Source organism: Artemia sp. Qi Xiang Cuo, chromosome 15 (assembly GCF_049724085.1).
Source record: "Artemia sp. Qi Xiang Cuo chromosome 15, ASM4972408v1, whole genome shotgun sequence".
NCBI lineage: Eukaryota > Metazoa > Arthropoda > Branchiopoda > Anostraca > Artemiidae > Artemia > Artemia sp. Qi Xiang Cuo.
Genome location: NC_142808.1, coordinates 8920171 through 8945143, shown reverse-complemented (window position 1 = coordinate 8945143; position 24973 = coordinate 8920171). Strand labels below are relative to the sequence as shown.

Genomic DNA, 24973 nt, shown 5'->3' with positions numbered 1-24973 from the left:
TGAAAACTGAAAGTTCTTGTTCACTTTTTAAAAGTCAAAAGAGATTGAAGGGCAACTAGCCCCTCTACCTCCTCCACGCCGTAAATGCATCAGATAAAAATTTTGAGATAGACATTTTGTTAAAATGGTTCAAAGTTCTGATAACAAAAACTCCGGTGTCGAAACAGCCCACCAGGGCCCAGGGGTAGAGAGAGATAGAGAGATATTTATTTCGAGAAATTACTATCACAAGCCCTGAAGGGCCGATTTCGAATTTCGAAGTCCATAAAAAAACAAACAAGCAAGAAAATCATAACAAAAGCACAACAACTAAAAATTCGCAACCAATGCAAAAAAATAAAAATAAATAAATAATTAAATATCGGAATGCTATATGATTCCTTTGTCACTTATATTAAAAACTGCAAAATGGCAACTAGTTAAAAAGATAAAAACTGATAAAAACCGAAAAAATAAATAATATATACATTAACAAATGTTTAAAAAACAACTTAAAAAGGGGATAGGGATAAAAAAAGAGTAAAAATAAAAACGAGCTGTTTCTTGTATTATATAAGAGAAAAGACAAAATTTATGTACAAATTAACCATTAGGGTAGGCGTTGTAAGTTATGCCCTGGGGCATAACTTATTAAAGGGGATTTATAACTTATGGGACGGGGTTTTGTATGGGAAGAACACATAGAAAATCTATTATAAATATCCAATTATAAGGTTAAAATACATACTCTGTGATAGATGCAAAATTGTTTTGGCACACAAATTCCTATTAAGGTCAATTCCAAACAATCGTGATCCCTTTGTGCCAGCAAGTGAAATGGTCTAGACCCCCTTATTGGAGCTATTTTTTCAATCCATTCATTGTTGTCAATCGCTATCCACTAGTTATGCAAGCTGTCTATTGTTCATATATAAAGTTTTTATCAAAGAGGTAATCGTGTAGACTTTGAAAAAGCCTCATTCGATTTAAATCGAAACTTCTAGCTCCGTTTTTTAAAGTCAAGAATAATCGGATAGTAAGAAACCCCCCCCATGCCATAAAAACTTGAAACTTTTTGCAATAAAAAACGAACAAAAATTAATTAAAAAAAACTTTCCGAAAAATAAGCTTTTCAAAGAAAAGTAAAGGCCATTTTAAACTTAAGCTCAGGAGAGAAAAAAGCCTTTTAAAATTCAAACTCAAAACGACCAGAAATTACTATTAAAGAATAAATGAAACCCAAAACGAACAGAAATTAAACAAACAATCATAGCAAAAAACATACAACAAGTAATAATATAAAGGAATAAATAGATCTTAAGGCGAGTAATGCTTAGATTGAATATGAAAATCAAGTTTAAAACGAATACAAATATTTTGCTATTAAAGTACAAATGAAACTTAAAACGAACAGAAATTAAATACAAAATCAATGTGAACAAACTTGCGATATATATTAATGTAAATGAATAAATAATTCTTAAAATGAGTGAAACTTAAATTGAATATGCAAATCAAGTTTGAATCGAATAAAAATAACTACAAACAAGAGTCTGGGTATCGTCTCACTGCAGAAGCCTAAAACCTAATGCGTCATTGGCGCTTTACTGAAAACGAATTATATTACAAATGTTTTCTTTTGTACTTAATATTGAAAATAAATATTAAAATTACAGTAAAATTTTGAACTGATGAGCTTTAGCAATTAATATCATTATGCATCAAATATTCAGTTTAATTTATTAGTTCTTTTCAAGATTGGTCAATACAAATATAGTTTCACTACAAGCAAAATTTGGATACTGCCCCCTTCTTTAACTGTAAAAACCTAAAGCCTTCTGCGTCATTGGTGCTTCACTGAAAACGAATTACTCGTATATGAAAAATTTATTATTTTCCAACTCTTAAAGCATTGAAAAGGAAAATAAAAATTGTAGTGAAAAAAAATCTTTTACTAATTGGCTTTCCAACAATTATTATTCTCTTGTATCGAACATCCAATTTGTTTTTGTTTAAGTTTTCCATAAATTCCCATTGTACACATAGATTTGCCATTTTTTTTAAATGCGTCATTTTTTTTAACAATTAGTGTTACCTTGTTGTGAAAACCTTCTATGCCTTGTAGGCATTTCTATTTGAGCGGAAAACTGCACCTCAAACCTAGTGGAACATGCATTTTCTTGCCTGAAACACCAAAATATAATAAAATGTCAAGTTTTGGAGTGTTCCACCACTCGCAAGCAAGTGCCATTGGTATTTTTGATTCCGCATGGTCAATTTAGGGGGTGGAGGGTAGGCTAATTCTCGTAGCAGCCCCATTCCGTCGTGGTATGGTTCACATTTTCAACACCTGGCGTCCGGACTATCATATAATCTACCAAGCATACAACTACCCCAAATCAGTATCAATAAACAAATGAAACCCAAAACGAACAAAAATTAAGATAAAAAATAGAGTCAAACTCAAAACGAGCATAAATTAATGTGAGTAGGGTTCAAAATCCCTATGTTTTCTAAAAGCCAGAATATAATTTGTACTTTACTGAAAAAAATTCAAATGAGTTTACTGAAAAAAAATGTTCATTGGAAATTTAATATACATATGCTGATATTTATTCCCTAAAATATTAATTAAGTTTTGATTTCTTAAAGTTACAAAAGTGGAAATATTCCAAAGAATTGTTTTCAGTAAAGCGCCAGTGACGCAGTAGGTTTTAGGCTTCTGCAGTGAGACGATACCCAAACTCCTGTTTGTAGTTATTTTTATTCGATTCAAACTTGATTAGCATATTCAATTTAAGTTTAACTCGTTTTAAGGTTTATTTATTCATTTACATTAATATATATTGTATGTTTGTTCGCATTGATTAATTATTTAATTTCTGTTCGTTTTAAGTTTCATTTATACTTCAATAGCAAAATATTTTTTTTCGTTTTAAACTTGATTGTTATATTCAGTCTAAGCATTACTCGCTTTAAGATCTATTTATTTATTTATGTTGTTATTAGTTGCATGTTTTTTGTTTTGATTGTTTATTTAATTTCTTTTCGTTTTGGGTTTCATTCATTCTTTAATTGTAATTTCTGGTCGTTTTGAGTTTGAATTTTAACAGGTATTTGTATCTCCTGAGCTTAAGTTTAAAATGGACTTTACTTTTCTTTTAAAAACTTATTTTTCGGAAAGTTTTTTTTTTAATTAATTTATAGAAGGAATGATCGTAAAAACTTTGAAGGAGGCTAATTCGATTGGAATTTGAAAGTTCAAGTTCAATTTCGAAGAATTAAAGGTAATCACAGGACAATCAGCCTTTCCCTCTTAACCGACATCCCCCCCCCCGAATACATCCGATAAAAATAAACATTTTGAACAAAATAAACATTTTGTTCAAAATAGTCTGAAGATCAAATAACTATGCCTTTGGGATTAACAACCTCACCAGCAGCATCTGGGGCAAGGGCTGTAAGTTAAGCTTGTTGCTCAATGCTAACACATAAGGTTTTTGTGGAAAAAAATTGTATGCGCTTTGGGGGGGGGGGCTCGTTCGATAAGAAATCAAAATTTCCAGTGCAATTTTTCAGAGTTAAAAGTGATCGGAGGGCTTCCACCCAACCCTATTTTTCCCCCAAATACATCCGATCTAAATTTTGGGACGGCCATTTTAATTAAAACAGTTTAAAGGTTAGATAACTATACCATAGTTAAATAACTATGGTTCATAACCCTATTATTTTTTACTCAATTTAAGTACGGTGGTTGAGTTGAACGAGGGTTCAGTAGCACGAGGGTTCAGTTGCTCGGGGGTTCGGTTATATGGGAGTTGAGTTGCCCGGGGGTTCAGTTACCTGGGGGTTCAGTTACAGGGGGATTTAGTTAAATGTGGGTGAGTTGCACGGGGGTTGAGTTGCACGAGGGTTCAGTTAAAGGGGGTTCAGTTGCATGAGGGTTCACTAGCACGAGGGTTCAGTTGCACGGGGGTTCAGTTGCACGGTGGTTCGGTTATACGGGGGTTCAGTTACACGGTGGTTTTGTTACACGGTGGTTCAGTTACGCGGGGGTTCAGTTACAGGCGTTCAGTTGCTTGGAGTTCAGTTACACGGGGGTTCAGTTACACGCACACCGTAATTTGTCAGATACTAGGTTTTGATGTAAATATCGATTTCTAGTATGTACATACTAGGTATGACACGGAAATAAACGTGAGGTGCTGTGTAGATACTAGGTAAGATCAATGAAACTAAGCATCGGAGAATAACTTCGTTCCCACCATTAGATTCCTCGAAGTCTAATTAAGTGGGATCCACTCTTAACTAAAATTCGACTTTTTTGTAGATACTAGGTTTTGTCAGAGGACAGCCGGACGGTTACCCCAGTAAAAAATTAATAAAAGGAGAGTCACATGCTTCCCATTTGAAAAAGTAATTTTCCATGATGTTCAAGATAAAGGACCGCTATATTTTTAATTGGAAGTTTTGCTTATACTCCTGGAAATGGTGTCATGTTTCTTGAACTGTCAACATAATATACTACCAGAATTGCATAGTAAAAAAATAATACTTTTGGCTAAATGCTTTGCAATTCGGTGGCTAAAATTCAGAAATTATACCATTAAAACTGAAAAAAAAGTTGCAAAAGTGTAAATTTGTAAGGATGGTATTTAAGCACTTCTCCTAGGGTAACAACGTCTCTCAGACTTACCAGCTTGTGTGGAGTACCGTTAGAGGCGCGGTCTAGCCATAGTCAAATACATTTACTTGAGGGTCTTGGGGAGCCTTACTGCAGTACCGGGCCGGGGGGGGGGGCTGCCATGGCATCAGAGATAGGGTGCCATCCACTGCTAGCACACTATGTTGTACATTTGGATTGCGTTTTTAAATGTCCTTTTATTTTGTGTATTTATTGCAGCCTATTAAAAAAAAGAACTTATATGACCTGCCTTGGTTCAATTGTTTGGTCAAACGGAAATCTAGATCCAGAGATACCAGCAAGGGTGGCAGAGGCGAACGCAGTTTTCGGCCGCCTACTGAGAATAATATTCCATAAACCACAGATCAGCCGTCTCACAAAAGCTCGTACCTACCCTGCCTCGGTAGCAATTGTCTTGTTGTACTCGTCAGAGACTTGGCATTTGACTCAGTCGAAGATGATGAAGGTAGATGCTGTCCAGACAAAACGCCTCCACAAAATCGAACGCGTTAGGTGGCTCGACAGGGTATGGAACATGGATATCCTTCGGTCCTTTAAATTACCACCCTTTTTCGAACAGCTTGAGTCCCTCTCGCTGCGTTGGTACGGTCATTTACTTCGCCTACCCATTGAAACACCTGCCCGACTAATATTTGACTTCAATCCAACTGCAAACGGCTGGAAACGCCCCAAAGGCAGACCATGTTTGAGATGGGCGGAGATCATCCGACGCTGGTGACGCTGCCGAGCTAGATCTTTAATTAAGTAAGTTTATTTTTTTTATATGAATATATTTAATACAGAAAACTGCTTAATTTTGACCTAGTTGTTGTTCATTATCCGTACCTACTGAGTTAACTTCTCAGTAGAGGCCTCCTCCCGGCCACTCAGCACGTCCCCAAGTAGTGACATCTGTATAATTTTAAGCTGGATTAGCTTTGGAATGCATTACACTGGAATACGGTGACCGTCAGTGATTATAGAAGTTTCGCAATAGTGAAAAAACAGATTGATATTTATAGACTATATTACTATTGCATATTTTTACTCATTCACATAAGGTGCTGTATTATCTTTTTATTTCCTCTATCGAAATTGCTTGGTGGTGTACTGGTTTTTAATCCCCCCTCCAAGAATTACAGTGGTGTTTCAACTTATTTATTCCCTAACACTATCTAACATTGTAATTCTGCAACACCATCCATATTCCAAATCCTTAAGGTTCTTCAGCAGAGAGAGAGCAATGAAGGTACATTTACAGTACTCTTCATGTATCATAGGCAACAAGCAGAAGAGGGGGGATATAATCAAACGGGCCGTACGTACCAACCGGAATTTAGTTACCCTTAATTTCCAGGGAATAGGTAAGTGTGTCCCTACACTCCCCTAGTTCCTGGACAAACTTGATCTACCACTTACCTGAGTGCTTACTGACAAACTGGTGCTTAATGACAAGTAGGACAAATCAGTCCTACCCAAATCTAAACCCTTTTCTCATGTTCATAATTCTGAGTGAACCTCAAACCTCGATTTTGTCCTGTCTGATCATCTAGATCTTCAATCTATCACTGTTTCTATATCAGATGAGCACCTACGCTTCCAGTTCAAAATTTACGTCCCATTCACAAAATAAAACGCAGCACCGTTGGTTTGCAAAATTATCATGGGATCACATAGATAAATCGTCCTTTCAGTGCACGCTTGATTCTTTGACGGTGAAAATTAGAATCCCTTTCCGCCTTCTGTTTACTTCACTGAAAGGGAACCCACTTGACCTTGATTGCTTTCTAGCTGAGTTGATGGATTCTGTTAAGATCGCCTCTTCTGTATTTGTACCTTATACAAGTGTCAATATAGAGACACAGAAACATAGTCGGAAACAAGATGACGAATTGTAAGATACCAAGCACCATCGTTAGTTTTGGTTTCGGATTTTGACCAACTGGGATTGTCCCTACTCGGGTGTTATTTTTTTATTTCTTAAGTCAACAAATCGTGAGTTCCAAAAAGCTTTTGCCGTTGAAAAAATATACAAGTTCAAACGGCAACACGTGAGAAAAGAAATAATGCCCAGCAACTTTGGACGAGAGTTTCAAAGTTGGCATCAAGTTCCTCTTCGCAATCCAGCCTTATCGATGTCGCTGCTTGGGAAAGACATTTTGTCTCATATTTTTTCAGATTATTCTCCTCCGATTGAAGCAACCTATAAACATGCTTTCCTCCGCTATATGTCAAAACTTCCCCACCGAAGGAACTTTGTCATTGTTACAGCTTCAGCAGTCCAGACCCAAATTCTTCTAATGAAACCTGATAAAGCCCCAGGATAAGATGGGTGCAAACTGAGTACCTCCTATCCGCTATCCCACTTCTTATATAGTATTTTTCACTATTATTTCAGGTTTGTATATCTCAGCAACATATTCCTTTTGCTGTTTCGGAAGGTCCTGTTACCTGCGTCTTAAAGAAGGGCAAAAACCCAACGATTTATAAATTGTACAGGCCAATTACTGTTTGCTCCATAATTGATAAGCTTTTTGAAAAGTTCACCTTCCAAAAATTAAACACAACGGGTGACTATGGGGGAACAAAATACACTCAAGTTTCGACAAAATACAAACAAAATTCATACACAGTTTGAATTTCTCAAAGGCTTTGGTGCACAAAATACACACGTAACTTTTTTGGCTATTTTAGACCACCATAGGATGCTGAAAAAGAAGATATGTGTATGTTCAATCGACATTTGAGGCGTTTGATTGGGTTCGGCTAGGTAACCAGCTGAGCAAATCCATCACTGTTTGGAAAATGGTGAAACAAGGCTCTGCGCTTAGTCCAGCTCTTTTCAATAATGGAATCCAAACCGTTACTAAAAATATTTCTCCATTTCTTATGGAGTCCCGTGTTGATGTCAGCCACCTCTGTTTAGTAGACGATATGCTTCTATCAGATGATCTCCATGTTCTCCAAAATACAGTTAATATAGTTTACTCTTGTCTCAATGAGATCATGCTTCAAATCGCCTCCTCTAAAACTGAGCTTCTGGTCTACAGTTTGCAACAAAAGCCTCGCGTTACTATTAATTTTTGCCCAGAAACTGTTTTGCATCGTCTTCTCTGAATCATTTAGGTATCCTGTTTGGATCAATTTTAAAACTACTAAAACACTTGTTATCTCGGCGTTGAAAGAAAAGCTTAGAACATTGTACGGGCTGCTTGCTCGAGTTAAAGGTAAGTCTCACAAAATAACCCTGGGAAGACTTATCAACGCTTTTTTCACCCCACATGTCTTCTTCTTGGTCCATTTGTTGAGTTTTCTCACAATAACTGAGAGGAAAAAAAAATTACACCTCTATATTTCCATATATGCAAATATCTTCTGCGGTTGCCGCTTTGGACTCGCATCCGGTACATTTCGAGCAGATATGGTTGATATTTCTTCAAAATGGACCAGATTGAGGACAGGCTGTGTAAGCATCGAGAAAATATTGTCTACTTTCCAATTAACTGTACAGCTTAATCGTGTTTCCTAAGTAGCTGAGATGTTATTGGTTTTTTTTTCATCTAAGGGTATTTCATGTGTCTAAACAGGGTTGAAATAAATTATTATTATTACTATATGTTTGGTACCTCCACTAGGAGGAGCAGTCCAAGGGAGGCCTGGTCCCTGGGGGTCCATAACCAAAACTGAGGCACCCTTACCCGGGGTCGTAAATACAGGTGGAGGAGGAAGAAGGCCCCTTCTAATGTACAGTCAGTGGGACCCACCGACGTTGAACACGTGAACACGTCCCGTGAGTTACAAACCTTCTCCAAGCAATGGGTTAAATTGCATGGTCAATCAGAACACTATCGTGGGAGGATTCTCTATAGGAGGAAAAGTGCGACAGGGCATAGGATCCTTATTCATGGACAATGACCTATACCACCTTGTTGTGTACCCCACCTGTAGTGTACCATCTGGTTACAGTTGCCGGTCCCAAGTCCGGATAAATTGTGGAGGGTTGGATGACAGGTTTGTACCCTGTTCCCTGAACTTGCTTCGGGAAGGAAACCCATCTTGCAACAAAAAGCGTCAATCAAGCCTCAGATATTTCTTCCCATTTACGATGCCAGCCCCAGTATATCTCTGGATATCTCGATGAAGGTGCTCAAACCACCCAAAGATTGGCCTCCTTAAAAAGAGTGGTATGAAAATTGCCACTTAGAATATCCTGACTCTGAATTTTCCAGGCGCTAAACTACTTCTCGCTAATGAACTCAATCAATAATTTTTTGCTATTGCTGTCGTTACAGAAGCGCATTTGCCAGGAAAAGGTGAGAAATTCATCAGAGACGACTAAAGTCTAATTCAGTTGGGTATTGGCAATACAAGGAGAGCTGGTGTTGTACTGGTTCTTCATAAGAAAGCTATACATCCACTTACATCCCATAATGCCATATAAGAATGTCTCCTCGCAGCCCTCCTAAAGCAAAGTCATGGAAGATTCTTTGTAGTTGTATGCTATAAGCCAACAAATGAGCTGACCCCAATGTTAAGAACCAGTTTTACACAGACCTCACGCAACTGATTTCTTCTCCCTTTCCCCACGATATACTGCTCCCTCCTTGGGGATTTCAATGCTACCGTTAGTAATCCCAAAGGCATCTGGAAAGACATCATGGGGCATGTTACCCCAGACGTAACTAATGGCAATGGAAATCGTCCGCTTCAGCTCTGCAGCTTTCATCAGCTTGTTATCTTCAACACAGTTTTCGAAACACCCTGAATTCACCAGTATACTTGGTATAGTAACGACGGCGTCACAAAGAAAATAATGGATTATATCATTATCTCTTGGCGATTGAGGTCACCGGTTCCTTAATTGCCACTCGTTTTGTGGTGCTGACTTGATTAGTACTGATCACCGACTTGTAGTTCCGAAAATTTGTCTTCCAGCTGAAATTCCAGAAGGTCGAGAAACGAATTGCAACACTACATCTCCACAATCTTGATAGTCCTGCGATCAAAGAGTGTATGCAGTTGAGATTTAAAACCATTTTGAAAGCCTGTCACAGCTTTCGGATATTGAAGTCATGTGAGACTTGTTAAAAAATCGTCAATAATAAAATGAACATTTTTAGACATTCCTTGTTTAGGCAAAATCAAAGAGAAAAGGAGAGATTATTTTCTAGTAATTCCAAGCGTGCTTTTATTTCATTGGTTTACATTTGCAACAATTTTTCCCAAGCCGATTAAGCAATTCCTTATCTTTTGGGAGACAAATAGCCTGCCTTTAAGAGCCTAATTGGTTTTGAAACCTAAGTGAAAAAGATTAAGCCAGTAAAAAGAAAAATAAATTTCTGAAGCACCTGTTAAGACTTAAAAAGATTAAAGATTTATTACCATTTGTTCTTGATTCTATTACTTTGTCACTCATTTCTTTTATTTCGAATAGGTATAGTTTAAGAAGACATTCAGCAAAATTGCCTTGCCCTAGAATTCATACTGAACGGTCCAGATTTTTCCCCAAAAAAATCAATACTCTCCTAAAAATTTCTCCAAAAAAATCAAAAAATCAATACTAAAGTTGTAGAACATTTATGCAAGTTACGTGGTTTCACGATCTTCTATTTCGCTTTCTATACTATTAAACTACATCTAATTTATATTTATTAATTAATATGAAATCATGGCTGCCGGTGCTGGTGTTTGTCTATATTAAGGGTAATATTTGATTCAAAGTGTGGGTTGTGAGTAGAACCTGGTGTCTCATTTTCTCTTCATCTTGAGTATTTTCATTATTACTTCATATTTTTTATTACTTTTATACTATTATTTATTTATTTATTTTGTTGTTGTTTAAGGGTGCTGGTTTTGACTATAACTCAATTTGTAGGAAAATTCTATAAATATTTTCTTTTGGTAGTATCATGCATTATAGTGTTAATTTGTCATGCAGTGAAATTATTATGAAAATTAAAAGAACTAGAACTTGAACCTGATTTTTAATAAACGTTTTGACAGTCTTTGCAAAAATATTTGTTGTCAGTTTTTAATAAATTTCTCTGTGTTATATCTGTTGAATTCACTAATTCTAGTTTTCCACAAAAAGGATGTCTCGTTTTTCTGAAAGTGTTTCTGAAATGAAAGCGATTAATAAATCAGTGCATGATAATTTCAATATCGGTATAACTAATATGTAAGAGAATTAACTATAATTGTTTGTTTATTAAGTAGTCACAGTATCATCAGAATATCAATAATATATCAATATATCAATTTAATAAGATTATTAAACTGATAAACTAGCTATTGAATTGCAATTGAATGATTCAGATATCTACCAAAATAATAGCGTTAAATAAAATAATAAATCTATACATTGGAAGAAAAATTTTAATTCAAGTATCAGTAGAATTTCGAAAGAAAGAAAAGTAACATCGTATAAAATTGCAATATAATCAACATACACTCTCGACTCAAACAAACAAACAATATCAATAAAAATAATATGCAATTTGACAAAAAACGCAATTACGAAGAGGGCTCAAATTAAACAATATTGCATTAGGATGGCAGTCTTGACATGATGTGCTTTGCGCCAAGATAATCATGTTTAGGAAATAACAAGGGAAATGAATCATAATAAATCCAATAAAACAAAATTTCAATCAGGGGTGGATACAGCATTAATGTTTTAGAGGGGGGGGGGGGCAATAAAAACTGAATCCTCCATTAGTAAAAATTGCTCTACTACCACATAATTAGCGCAATTTTTGACCTTTGGGTGGAAGAATATCCCTCTAGAACCATACCCTGGATCCGCTTCTGACTTTAATAGTATATACAAGGTTATTCATTCAGAAATAATAATAGTCTGTTGCCTGAGAATATTTGGATTCTCGTTCTTGGCTAATATTTATGGCTAACATTTGACATGTATGACTCGGCATCAAATAATGACAGCACAGAAAAATTCTAAAATTGAAAGAAAAGCTTTTTAATCTTATTAAAATTTTTGTTTAATGTCCAAGCAAAACCATAGTCACACTTGTCAAGCTAAATCCATCATTTATCGATAGTATGTTTTTTTTTCTTGATTTTAGCATAGTTGAAAAATTAAATGCCACAAAATTGGACAAGAATTATTGTTTTATACAAAATACAGGGGCTGTTCCACCTTTTACTTCGGAAATTTTAGTACCATAGTAGTTGACATCAACCAACTACTACGCATAGGAAAATTATTTCTTAGCCCACACTGCCATTCCATTTTCAAATTTAAACAAATGGAAAGATAAAAAACGGGTGTGATATTTTAAACAAGAGAGTGGACAAAAAAGTTAGATAATAAAAAACTCGACTTCACATCCAGAAGACTTTATCAACAGAAAAAATACAAATAAAAGAAACTAACCTAAACAAATTCTGAAAAAAACGAACAAAGATAACATCACAAACGATAAAAGAAAAGAACAACTATAGAAAACTCTCATTAAAAAAAAAAAAACACGACAAAAAGCAGAAGACCAATTCAACTTTAAATTCAACTTAACAGATTTTGACTCCAATTTTGGTTTAAATAAATTAGTACCTACAGCCACTTATGATGAATCAGCGACCATGGTAGGCAGGGGTTACTCACAGTAAAGTGTTGAATCAAAAATAGTAAGAAAAACGGAACGAAATGCTTAAACTTTAAAGTATCACCCAATTGTAGTTAATTTCGATAAAAATAGTAGATGGAACATCCCTATTAAGAAAGGTTTTAGAGCAAATACAGATACTGATAAACATAGTTTATACATACTGTGAAATAGTACTTTGTCTAATATACTTACCACACAGTTTCAAAAGTACTCTTGTGGCACTTTAACACGAAGCCGTCAAACCTTTCATGCTAACAGAATTTAAGACCTTAAAGTTAGCAGACATAACTTATTCGAAAACTAATCCAGACCGTTTCAATTAGTGACCCCCCATACCTCTGAGATCATTTAGATCTCGTGAAACACAAGGCGTAAGTAATCTGGCTTGTCGGATAAGTAGCCTTGGATTGCTCAAACGCACTGTTGGTGCGAAAGGTTCTACTTGATGTAGCATATCTTAGCCAAATAGCGTAAGTTAAAGCCACTTCAAAGATAATCATTTTATAGACTATATTGAATGGACTGGGTAAGAGCCTACACTATTCAAATTCTTCACATTCATCCCCATTGATCGTTAATTCGCTTACATCAAATAAGATAAAATATTCAAAAGATGAAACGTGAAATATCACAGACTTAGGTGATGGCACGTGATTTCTTTAAATCAAATGCACTTAAAATATTTACAAGAAAATAAATTTGGCGCGAAAATCAAAGAAGAAAGGAAGATAGAAGCATCTTCGCCCATTCAATCAAATACTATGTGCTGGCAGCAGTCAATTTTCGCTTAGGATTGGGGAATTGACGTTGCCTGACGAAAACGATGTTTTTGCAAGAACCAAAATTCGATTCATTTCTGAACCAAATTAATGCTGGAGCATTCGTTTTTCGAACGGCAAAATGTAATTTCGAAATTTTACGTAGCCCAATAAAAAGTAATTTTCCACAACTGGATTCATCTCTTTTCCAAATCTGTATTGAAAGTTCCTTTATCTGAAAATTTCTGGAGCTGAATGAAGGCCCCTTAATTATGTAAGTAAAAGAAAGTAAGTAAGTATGACGGCACTAGATCCTTAAGGTCCAAACCGGTGGTGCTGATCTAAACAGGGGAAACTTCATTTACATAAGCGACATTATTTGATCGTTTTCCTTCAACAAAATCAACAGTTTTATGCCAGGTCAACACTTAAAGGGAGACATTTCCGAGTTATGGTTACCAAAATCTACTAACTCCGCTATGTGTATTCAGAACGGAGCAAGAGATTGGCTAGGGCCGTATTTTTTAAAGACATATTTGTATATTATCAGTACTAACGCTTCATACTTTTTTGTGAACATGAAATGACTTAAAAGCGACAACTTTCCTATATAAGCATATAAATAGTGAAATATTTTCCAATAATAAGTAAAATAATACGCAGACTTTTTGAAATTGGCCAGACTCCGAAGAAATTTTTTCGTCAGGGTAGTGGACAAATTCTTTTGAACGATAACAATATTTGCGCCCACCTTTTCGCTAAGGAAAAATGAGCTAAAAAGGCAATTGTGTTTTGTATTTTAATTTTTTCACTCCCATCTACATTCTTCGACTTTATTTATTTTATTTTAAATAAAATAGTCTTTATTATTTCATAGTGAATAAATACAGGGATTCAATTAACCAAGTTCTAAGGAAAATGAACTTGGCACGTCTTAAGGTCAGGATTTTTATAAATGGATAAAAGATGGAGAGGGAGGGAGTTTCTTCATCAGTATACGTACTGCTCAGATTAGAAATAGTTGTGTGATTCTACGTTTAAGATTCAATTTTAAGGCTAGTAGTAACCAATTTTTAAAGTATTATTATAAGATAATGTTGGTGTAATCATCAAAATGATTCTCACCTCAAGGCAAACATCGAATCTGTTAAAAAACCTATCAAAACTGTTGTTTCCTTGTTACAAGGATAGGGCACTTTTATTTATTTTTTTTAATAGCAAAATTAGTCTTTAATTAAATCAGCCTTAACCGGGGCTTCAACTGTTGGAGGGGAAACTTGCTCTCCCTCTATTTGTGTTTGCCCCAAAAACTTAGATTTTGAAAATGAACTTGTTTGGTATTTTCACTGAACAAAAGATAAAAAACAACAAAATTAGCCCCATCCCTAGATTTTGATAAATAGACTTTTTTATGTCTTCATTTTAAACAAGACAATAATAGTTAAAATAGCAAAACTTATTAAAATAGAAAAAAGAACTATTCTATTGTTTCTAGGGTTTAAAAACAATAGTTGAAAGTTTGTATTTATATTTAAAACTCTGGGAATTATGAAATTGGATAAAAGTTTAAAAATTATTTTTCTTTGTTATGTACGGTAGCTTACATATTGAAAAAACTTTGATTATCAGTTTAACTACACAATTTTGTATGCTGAATTTTAGAACACAGGTTGATTCTTATAAGCCATGCATACTTATTGCATAGATTTATTAAACTATTTCATGATATTACTATGTATAGTTTGTGATTAGATTGATAAAAGTCACGTTAGAAAAACTTACGTAAGTAAGTTTTGGTTGTTTTATGTCGAAAACAACCAAGTTTTGTAATGAAACATTCTTAAATTTCGGTTCTAGTTCAGATTCTGTACCCATAAGTGCACAAGGGAAGGATGAGAGCATCTGAAGAACATTTTTTTTTCTTATAAGTACATAACCAGAAAAAAAAATTGATTGCTCAGCTTAAGTAATATCCTTTTTAATAACACCATAGGTGACATTTTAGAACCCATTTTCATGAACCATTTCGAAATGTCACTTTAAAACAAAAGCTCGTAATTTCTAGAAAAATCTTTCCAATACGACGGACACTGCTTAAGGAGGAGCAGAGGGCACACCAATTAAATATTTTCCAATAAACTACTAGAAAACATGATATTTGTCAACGGAATATTAAACTTTTCTAAACTGAAATGTGAAAAATTAAAGTTCCAGATGTTCCTATAACTTAGAGGGAAACTAAATATACGAGTTTACAAAAGATCCAAAATTATAATTCTATGCATGAAAAAGGATTGTGGACGCATGGATCGGTTGACGATATGCCATTAATTCTGATATTTATGTTAATACGAATTGAGTGCATTTTTTTGCGCAAACTGCGAACAAGAATTGTCATCGAATGACATTGCTTCAATTTCAAAGAGAACAAAATGAACGAAAAGACGGCTTGAAAATTTGACTTAGCTCTTTTGGGTTTGAAACTCTCTTTTGGGTTTGAACCTGAAAATGGCGTCCCTGGTTCAGAGGGCTAGGTAAGTTTCCCTGCGTTTAGGACAATTTTAGTTTTGCCTCCCCCTCCCTCACAATGCAAGTGAACCTATTTTCCACAAAAACTCTAAATGATAAACCTATTGATGCCGTGCCCGGGGACAACTTTACCCCCCTAGCTACAGAAATGCCATGGTTGAGATCATTCAGTCTTTTGAATATGTTTTGTGACTTGTAGAAGAAAAAGAAATGAAAAACTAAACTAAAGAGTGCATTCTAAGACATCAACTGTAAAATGGCTTTGGACCCCACTTATTAAATACTCGCTGCCAATGGCCTTTGCTTGTGAAAATGTATGTTCATTGCTTTCTTTGAACATATGATTTTCATTTTAATATATTTTATGGTGTTTCCAGCAACTGAGGCATGGCCAACAATTGGCTATTTCTGATGAATTTGAAATCACAATCGTGAGTTAAAATGTGTGCACTTGGTGATGTCAAAGTTTCTTCATAGGAAACAGCTTAGGAACTAATTGTCAAACACTGGATCACGTTATTTATCTAGCTTTGTTTCTTCCTTAAGACATATGGCATCAGATAGATGAACAGTACGACTGCTAGCACCAATCATCTTCATCAGATTCACTATTGTTCATTATGATGGGCCTACTACCGTTTGGAGAGTTCCGCTCAGGGTGGGGTTTATAACCGTTGGGCAGGGGTGAAGGGAGCTGTCTCCCGTTACCCCTACCCATTTGAAGTGCTTGCTCATAGCTTAGTGGCTCAGGCCTTGGCATAAGCCTATTTCGTGGTATAGGTGGCAGTTCAGCTCTATATGCACCTAATGGCGATGTGGCCATTCTAGTCACTGGTCTGTGTGGCAGATTTGATCTTATGTTTAAGCTAGAGGGTTTTCTAGGAATTTCAGGTAGTTTTCTACCAGCACCTCGTCGCTGAGGCAGATAAGGGTAGCTATGCTGATATTCGGGTGGTCTTCTGGCACTTTTTGGTGGGCTGTAGTGGCCTTCAGGGCTTGGAGTGCGTGACTCATATCGGTCAGGACTCGATGATGTTGATCTAAGACCGGGGTGCCAGGGTGAATGGAGACTTCTTCTAGCGGAGTGGTGGCGACTGTGAGATGGAGGAGATATATGAAATTCGTCACCACGTAATTTGGCTGAAAAAAGAAAAGGATCTTGTGAAAATTGATATGGATATATCATTGTTTTCTCAGGAAGTCAGATAAGTTCGTGTACTACAATTTCGCAACTAGTTTAATATAGTTCAAATTACATGAAAATATATGTCAATAATAATATATAATAATAATAATAGTATATTAGTATGAAAATTATACAGGAATATTTAAATATGATTACCGAAAATCAGCATCTTAGGTTCGGACCTCTCCAAACTTTTAACTGTTGATGATTGATTTTGACCTGTGATTGGCTATTTTTTTTTAACGTAGCTCATAATTTTTTTTTCTTGTTGATCAGTCGGCTTCATAGATGGATTAACCAAAAAACCTTTTTTCCACAAAAAAAGTTTTTCAGAGAAAAGTAAAGAAATAAATTAAACCAAAAATTAGCAAAAATAAAATCAGATAATCTACCAAGCGTAAAAATACCACAAATCGGAATTGATAAAAAATGAAACCCAAAACGAAAAAATGAGCCGATATTAACATGAGCAGGGCCCAAAACCCCTATGCCTTCCCAATGCCAGAAAAAAATTTGCACTTTACCGTTTTTTTTTATGTTTTCACTTTTATAACTTTAATAAATAAAATATTATTAACATTTTATAGAATAGATATCAGCATATATATATTAAACTGACAATGCACAGTCATTTTTTTTGGTGAAGTGCAAATTATGTTCTGACCTTGGGAAGGCATAAGGGTTTTGAGCCCTACTCAATTCAATTTCTGCTCCTGTGATTTTGACCTGTGATTGGCTATTTTTTTTTAACGCAGCTCATAATTTTTTTTTCTTGTTGATCAGTCGGCTTCATGAATGGATTAACCAAAAAACCTTTTTTCCACAAAAAAAGTTTTTCAAAGAAAAGTAAAGAACTCAGTTAAACCAAAAATTAGCAAAAATTAAATCAGATAATCTACTAGGCGTAAAAATACCACAAATCAGCATTGATTAGAAATGAAACCCAAAACGGAAAAAAGAGCCGATATTAACATGAGCAGGGCCCAAAACCCCTATGCCTTCCCAATGCCAGAAAAAAAATTTGCACTTTACTGGTTTTTTTTTAATGTTTTCAGTTTTATAATTTTAATAAATAAAATATTATTAACATTTTATGGAATAAATATCAGCATATATTTATTAAACTGCCAATGCACAGTCATTTTTTTTCAGTGAAGTGCAAATTATGTTCTGACCTTGGGAAGGCATATGGTCCTTACTCATGTTAATTTCTGCTCGTTTTGAGTTTGAATCCGTTTTTTATTGTAATTTCTGTTCGTTTTGGGTTTCATTTATTTATCGATGCTGATTTATGGTAGTTTTACGCTTGGTAGATTATTTGGTTCTAATTTGGCTCATTTTTGGTTTAATTGAGTTCTTAACTTTTCCTTGAAAAACTTGTTTTGTGGAAAAAGTGTTTTTGATTAACCCATTTATAAAGCCGAATGTTTGAACAAGAAATAACAATAATGAGCTAACGTTAAAAAAAAGCCCATCACAGATCAAAATGACCAATTTTATTGAACTATAGTAGAGAAAATACAAAAGAAAGATTGACAACTGATTTTTATTTCAATCTACAGCACATCTGGTGAACAAAACTACGTATTTTTTAGGCATTTAATCATTTGTTTGAATGTTAAGTATTGAATATTCAATATTGAATATTGAATATTAGAATACTTTGGAGAATGTTCATATCGAAAGTTTTAAATAAACAATCGTAATTTGGGAATGCTTATATGAGGGTTGTTAACATGGAAAATATATTTGGCAATATTATTTGGATGTTGTTTGGTTGAATACTAAACTTGAGAGTTTAAAATTTGATAATGTGGAAGATGGTTGGAATAAATTTAGAAAAAAAATTTGTGAAGTTGCTGAAGGTGTATTAGGGAAGACAGCTAGAACTGCAGCTACGAATACTAGTGAAAAAGCTTTATGTTTAATAGAAAGGAGAAAGGACTTGTACAAGAATTATCTGAGTGATAGATCGTATGAAAACAAAAGAAATGTAAAGAAAGTAGAGAAAGCATCAAAATATGAACTAAGGAGGTGCGAATTGGAGGCTATGGATAAAATTGCCGAGGATCTGGAAGATGCAGCTAGACGGCATAATAGTAAAATACTGTACTGGCACGCTAACAAATTGAGAGGGAGTAGTCAATCCGGACTTGTCCCAGTTAAAGATAGGAATGGGGTCGCAATTAGCGATAAGGAAAAACTAAAGTGAGATGGGCCGAACATTTTGAGAACTTGCTAAACCGAGATAGAGTTGCAGGAAAAAATATAGAGGGAAATGAAAAAGTTTGTGATACCTTGGATATGAAGGAAGATTTGTTTTGTGAGGAAGAATTAGCAACAGTACAAAAAGGATTAAAGAGTAATAAGGCTCCAGGTGCTGACAGGGTGGTAATGAGTTTCTTAAATATGGTGGCTCTGAGGTTAGAAATAAGTTACTGAAGATTATGAATATGATTTTTGAAAAAGGGGAAGTACCTAACGATTTTAGGAAAACCTTAATTAAGCCACTTTATAAGAATAGTGATAAAAGTAAGTGTGGTAATTATCAAGTCATCACTCTGGTGTCCTTTTTTTGCAGACCATTAAGTTATGTAATGCTGTATAGACTGAAATATGCAACGGACAAAGATATAAGAAAATAGCAGTATAGTGTCAGGAAAAGTATGAGAATTGTCGACCAAATGTTCATTCCTTGGCAGATAATTGAAAAGTACCTGTGTTTTCAAATACTTGTGATCCTCAGTTTTATATATTATGAGTAAGCGTTCGATTCTGTTGATAGAAGAGCTTTAGTAAAGGTTTTATCCTTGTATGGTATACCAGACAAATACATTAAAGTGATTAGTGCTATGTACGAGAATAACACTGCTGCGGTTAAGGTAGGAAATGAGGTTAGCAGCTGGTTTTGTATTAAATCAGGAGTTAAGCAGGGTTGTGTTCTATCCCCCTTTATTTGAATTATTTAGATAGACTTTGTTTTAAGGAGCACAGAAAAGGCCATGGGAGACCACGGAATCAAATGGGGAGGAAAAAGTCTCCTGGACTTGGATTATGCTGATGATTTAAGCATCCTAGATGAAAGTATGAGCAAAATGAATGAAGTTTTAGAGGTTTTGCGAGTTCAAAGTGCTAAAATTGGTTTGAAAATTAATGTTAGGAAGACTAAGTCACTAAGGCTAAGAATATGTGAAGATGAAAAGGTGACGTTGGGTAACGAAAAGATTGATTAGGTGGACAGCTTCACTTACCTTGGTAGTATTATTAGTAAACACGGCGGGAGCAGTGAACAGGTTAAAAGTAGAATTGCCAAGACTCAGGGTGTTTTTTCACAGTTGAAAAAGTTTGGAAGAATAGGAAGATAAGTCTACAAACCAAGATTAAAATATTGGAAGCTACAGTGATGACAGTGGTCAAATATGGCTCTGAAGCATGGACGCTCACAAAAGCGGATGAAGATTTGCTAGATGTTTTCCACCAGAGAAATTGCTTAAGGATTGTTCTGGGTACCCGGCTGACTGACCTTATTTCAAACAATAGGCTATACGAAAAATGTGGTTCAATACCGCTCTCTAGGGCTATAATGAAAGAAAGGTTGAGGTGGTTAGGGCACGTTGTGCGGATGAAGGATGACAGATTGCCGAAGATTGTTCTTTTCGGTCAATCATCTAGGGCTAAACGGACAGCAGGTTGTTCCCGTCTGGGGTGGGAGGACGTCATAAAGAAAGATTTAAAGGAAATGGGTACTTCGTGGGCGGCTGTAAAAAGGGAGGCTTTGAATAGATTGGGGTGGAGGAGGAGCGTACGTAGCTGTGTTGGCCTCAGGCGGCTTGGTGCTGCGGTGAGTTGTTAGTAGTAGTAGTAGTAATATTAATTGGATGTAATAGAGAGATTGTCTGGAGAATAGTAACTTGAAAAATATCAATATGGAGGAATATTGTTATAAAGGACGTTAATATGAAGACTTTAAATTTAATAGGAGAATTGGAGCTTTAAATATGTAAAATTCAAGGTAGATGCATAAATTATAGAATCCTATTTGAAAGTTAATATAGAGGGTGTTAATATAGAGGATGTTAAAGTGGTGAATCTTAAAAACGAGGACGTTAGTGTAAAGGATGATGATATAGAGATTATTTTACAAATGTGAATTAAAGGGATCCTGTAATATGAATAGTTTTTATAAGGAAAATGCAAAAATGGAGAATGTTAATTGAATGTTAATATGGAGAGACCATTCTCTCTATATTAACTGGAGAACATTCATGTGAAAAATTAAAATTTTTGCCATGGAGGATATTGACATGTGAAATATTATTACGAAAGATTTAAATATGGATTAAGGGATTAAAGAGTTTCAATTGGATGTTCACTTAGAAGATGTTAATATGAAGAGGTTAATTGGGGCATGTTAGTACGAAGGATGTCAATTTGAATTATATTACTGTACAGTGGCGTAATTTACCATGTAGCAGGGGGGGGGGGGGAAACTGCTCCTGTCAAACTTCAGTCTGCCCCCCAAGATCGCAAAATGCCCTCTCCACCTTAAATTTAGTTTTTTCAAAAATCTTGTCAAAACAAAGATTTTTAAAAACTTAACAAAACTAAATCTTGTTAAATTTGGTTTCTGTGTGATTCAAGCATCCACAGAAACGGGTCAGTTTTCTTTGGTATAGCTTTACCTTTGTGATAGGCTACTATATGACTCATTTTTTAATTTTAATTGTAATTTTCGATTGATTTGGAAAATTGGCTTCGGAACCATCATCCCATGAATTTGACAAAATTATGCCCCTGTTGATGTAGAAGATTTTAATTGGATGTAGATCTTTGAGATTGTTAATATTTGCTGACGTCCATATTGGAATGGACATAGAGAGAATATTGATCGGTAGGTAATATAAAGGATGCTAATATGGAATACTATGAAGTATGATAGAAGAAATTTTAAAATAGGCATAGCTAACTTTTGTGCTGAGAAAAATTTCTGCTTTCTTTACCTCTTCTTAACATTGTTTTCATATTGACTCTATGAACTACACAGAGGCATGGAGTTGGAAAATTTAGGGAAGGGGAAGCAGAAATTTTTTAATTACAATTTTAATCACAATATAAAGCAAATTGTCTTAAATATCATCTGGTTAGTTTTTGAAAATATACTTATTTCTCATGTATTCCAACATCATGCTTTCCCTAAAATTTTCCTTAAGTGAAATCCGTGGGGGAATTTTCAATAAAAGCACTGCATTGACTGTAGGCTTTTAAAAATGATTATAAAAGAAAGCTTTTCTAACCTTTTGCTCTCCCTCGTCTACTTGTTTCATGTTTGACAATTTCAACCAGGTCCTCAACAGCATCGCTAAAACCAATATCATGAGGTTTTTTTGTTGCTGATGGTGATCGTCTTGGCACTGATGGAGATCGACGCGGTACAGATGGAGATCTATCCCACCTAAAATACAGATTGTAAAATTTTAAGTGTGCGTGCTTACTCATATTTTGATTCTACGATCCAACCAAAATTCGGTATTCTGGATTATTAGTAGGTAATACAAATTGTCCAGCGAACTCTTAAAATCTCAAAAAACTCGCCCTCGCTAAAGTTATATACGGCCTTGACCCCACATCTCATTGTTGGTTACGCCTGAGTAGTAGACCTCGGACAAGATGGAAGGAGAGCCTGCAGAAGATCCTCAACACGGCTGACATTGCTTATTCTGAAGCTCTCAGAATAAGCAAACTTCCCCGAAAACTTCAACTAGTAAAGTAGTTTAAATCGGAAGCCTCTCTTATAAGTTTCAAGTTGATTCCAAATTAGGCCAATGAGTTTTAGCTGTTCGTGCGACTAGCCGTATTTAACAGTCCATGATAACGGACTGTCGGTAAGGAATGAATCGATACAATAGAAATCAAAACTCCAGAAAAAATATTTTGAAAATTGATATTTCAAAAGAATTGACTTTTATGCTGATTCCAAACATAAAAAATTCATTACGTTTAATTTTATACTTCAAAAGCTACGAGCCTGAAAAAAATTGCCTGATCAAAGGCAGCGCGCTAGCGCTGCCTAAGCAAAGAACGGTGTGGGCACAATGTGTTGTTTTTTGGTTCTCCATACCCGGGCACTTCTTATCGAAGGAGTTGTCGTAGAAAGTTCGAAAAGGGATCATTCGATTGCAAATTGGAGTGGCTAGTGCCCTTTTTAATAGTCGAAAGTGATTGGACGGCAACTAGCCCCCCCCAGGCCAAACATTCCCCCAAACACATCCAATCAAAATTTTTAGATCTTTTTGAGATCTAAAATCCAATCAAAATTTTTATCTTTTTGAGGAGGACACTCCCCCACAACCCTCGGGATAAGGGTTTTAAGTTATGCCCATGGGGCATATAAGGTTTTTATAGAAGGTGTTATAGTAGAAGTTTCAAAGAAGGCTCATTCGTTGGGAAATTCCAAGGGATCGTGAACATTTCACTGGTCAGTAGTGATGTGATTGCAACTAGCCCCCCCCCCCACGCCCAACATTCCCCCAAACACAGCCAATCAAAATTTTGAGATAGCCATTTTGTTCAGCGTAGTTGATTTTGAGATAGAAAATATGTTATTAAGGACCACACTCCCCTACAACCCAGGGGGCAAGGGTTTTAACTTATTCTCTGGGGACATAAAAGGTTTTTATAGAAGGCGTTGTCGTAGAAACTTCAGGAAAGGCTCATTCGATTGGAAATTCAAAGAGCTAGTGCCCTTTTTAATAGTCGAAAGTGATTGGAGGGCAAATAGCCCCCCCCCCTACCCCCCTCATTTCCCCAAACACATCCAATCAAAATTTTGAGATAGCCATTTTGTTCAGCGTAGTTGATTTCCAGATAGAAAATATGTTTTTCAGGAGGACACTCCCCCACAACCCTCGGGGCAAGGGTTGTAAGCTATGCCCTGGGGCCATATAAGGTTTTTATAGAAGGCGTTGTCATAGAAACTTCACAAAAGGCTCATTTAATTGGAAATTCAAAGGGTAGTGCACTTTTTAATAGTTGAAAGGGATTGGAGGGCAACTAACCCCCCTCTCACGCCCACCCTTTCCCCAAACACATCCAATCAAAATTTTTAGATAGCCATTTTGTCCAAGGTAGTTTAAAGTTCTGGAAATTAGGTCTTTGAGAATGACAACCCCCTCACAACCCTCAGGACAAGGATTGTAAGTTGTGCCCTGGGGGCATACAAAGTTTTTATAGAAAGTGTTGTCGTAGAAACTTCAAAAAGGGTTCATTCGATTAGAAATTGAAATGGCTTGTGCCCTTTTTAATAGTCGAAAGTATTTGGAAGGCGACTAACACCCCTTCCACGCCCACCATTTCCCCAAACACATCCAATCAAAATTTTGAGATAGCCATTTTGTTCCACGCAGTTAAAGTTCAGAAAATTATACCTTTGAGCAGAACACTCCGCTCACAGTCTTCAGAGCAAGGGTTATAAGTTACGCCCTGGGGGCATATAAGTTTTTATTGAAATCTTTGTCGTAGAAACTTGAAAAAGGGCTCATTTGATTTGAAATTCAAAGGTCTAGTGCCCTTTTAAATAGTCGAAAGTAATTTAAGGGCAACAAGGCCTCTCTCTCGCCCACCTTTTCCTCAAGCACATCCAATCAAAATGTTTAGATTGCCATTTTGTTCAGTGTTATAGATTTCCAGATAGAAACCCCCCCACAGCCCTCAGGGTAAGGTTTGTAAATAATACTCTGGGGGCAAGAAAGGTTTTTTATTGAAGGTGCTGTCGTATCAACTTCTAACAGGGCTAACTCGATTGGAAATGGTACTGGACGGTATACTTTTTAATAGTCGAAATTAATTGGAAGGTAACTAACGCCCCTTCTACGCCCACCATTTCCCCAAACATATCCAATCAAAATTTTTAGATAGCCATTTTGTTCCACACAGTTTAAAGTTCAGGAAATTATACCTGCGAGCAGGACACTCCCCCCCCACAGTCTTCAGGGCAAGGGTTATAAGCTATGCCCTGGGGGAATATAAGGTTTTTATTGAAATGTTTGTCATAGAAACTAGAAAAAGGGCTCATTCGATTGGAAATTCAAAAGGCTAGTGCACTTTTTAATAGCCGAAAGGGATTTGAGGGCAACTAACCCCCCTCTCACGCCCACCATTTCCACAAACACATCCAATCAAAATTTTGAGATATTTATTTTGTTCAACGTAT

General features: G+C 35.6%; 2 protein-coding genes across 2 annotated transcripts in view; one reads left to right on the top strand and one right to left on the bottom strand.

The window, feature by feature from the left end:
- Positions 1-4904: 4904 nt before the first annotated feature.
- Positions 4905-5402, top strand: LOC148943293 (uncharacterized). Its single transcript, XM_089101085.1, has one exon. The coding sequence runs from the start codon at positions 4905-4907 to the stop codon at positions 5400-5402; it is 498 nt and encodes a 165-aa protein (XP_088957211.1).
- A 5628-nt stretch (positions 5403-11030) lies between these two features.
- The window catches only part of cac (calcium voltage-gated channel subunit cacophony), a 534146-nt gene continuing 520203 nt past the window's right edge, over positions 11031-24973 (bottom strand). Inside the window, exons 41-42 of the mRNA XM_089100885.1 lie at positions 22059-22216; positions 11031-16718 (exon numbers count right to left, since the gene is read on the bottom strand). Of these exons, the coding sequence (XP_088957011.1) occupies positions 16159-16718; positions 22059-22216 (718 nt within the window). The 3' untranslated portion in view covers positions 11031-16158. The remainder of the gene's footprint in view (positions 16719-22058; positions 22217-24973) is intronic.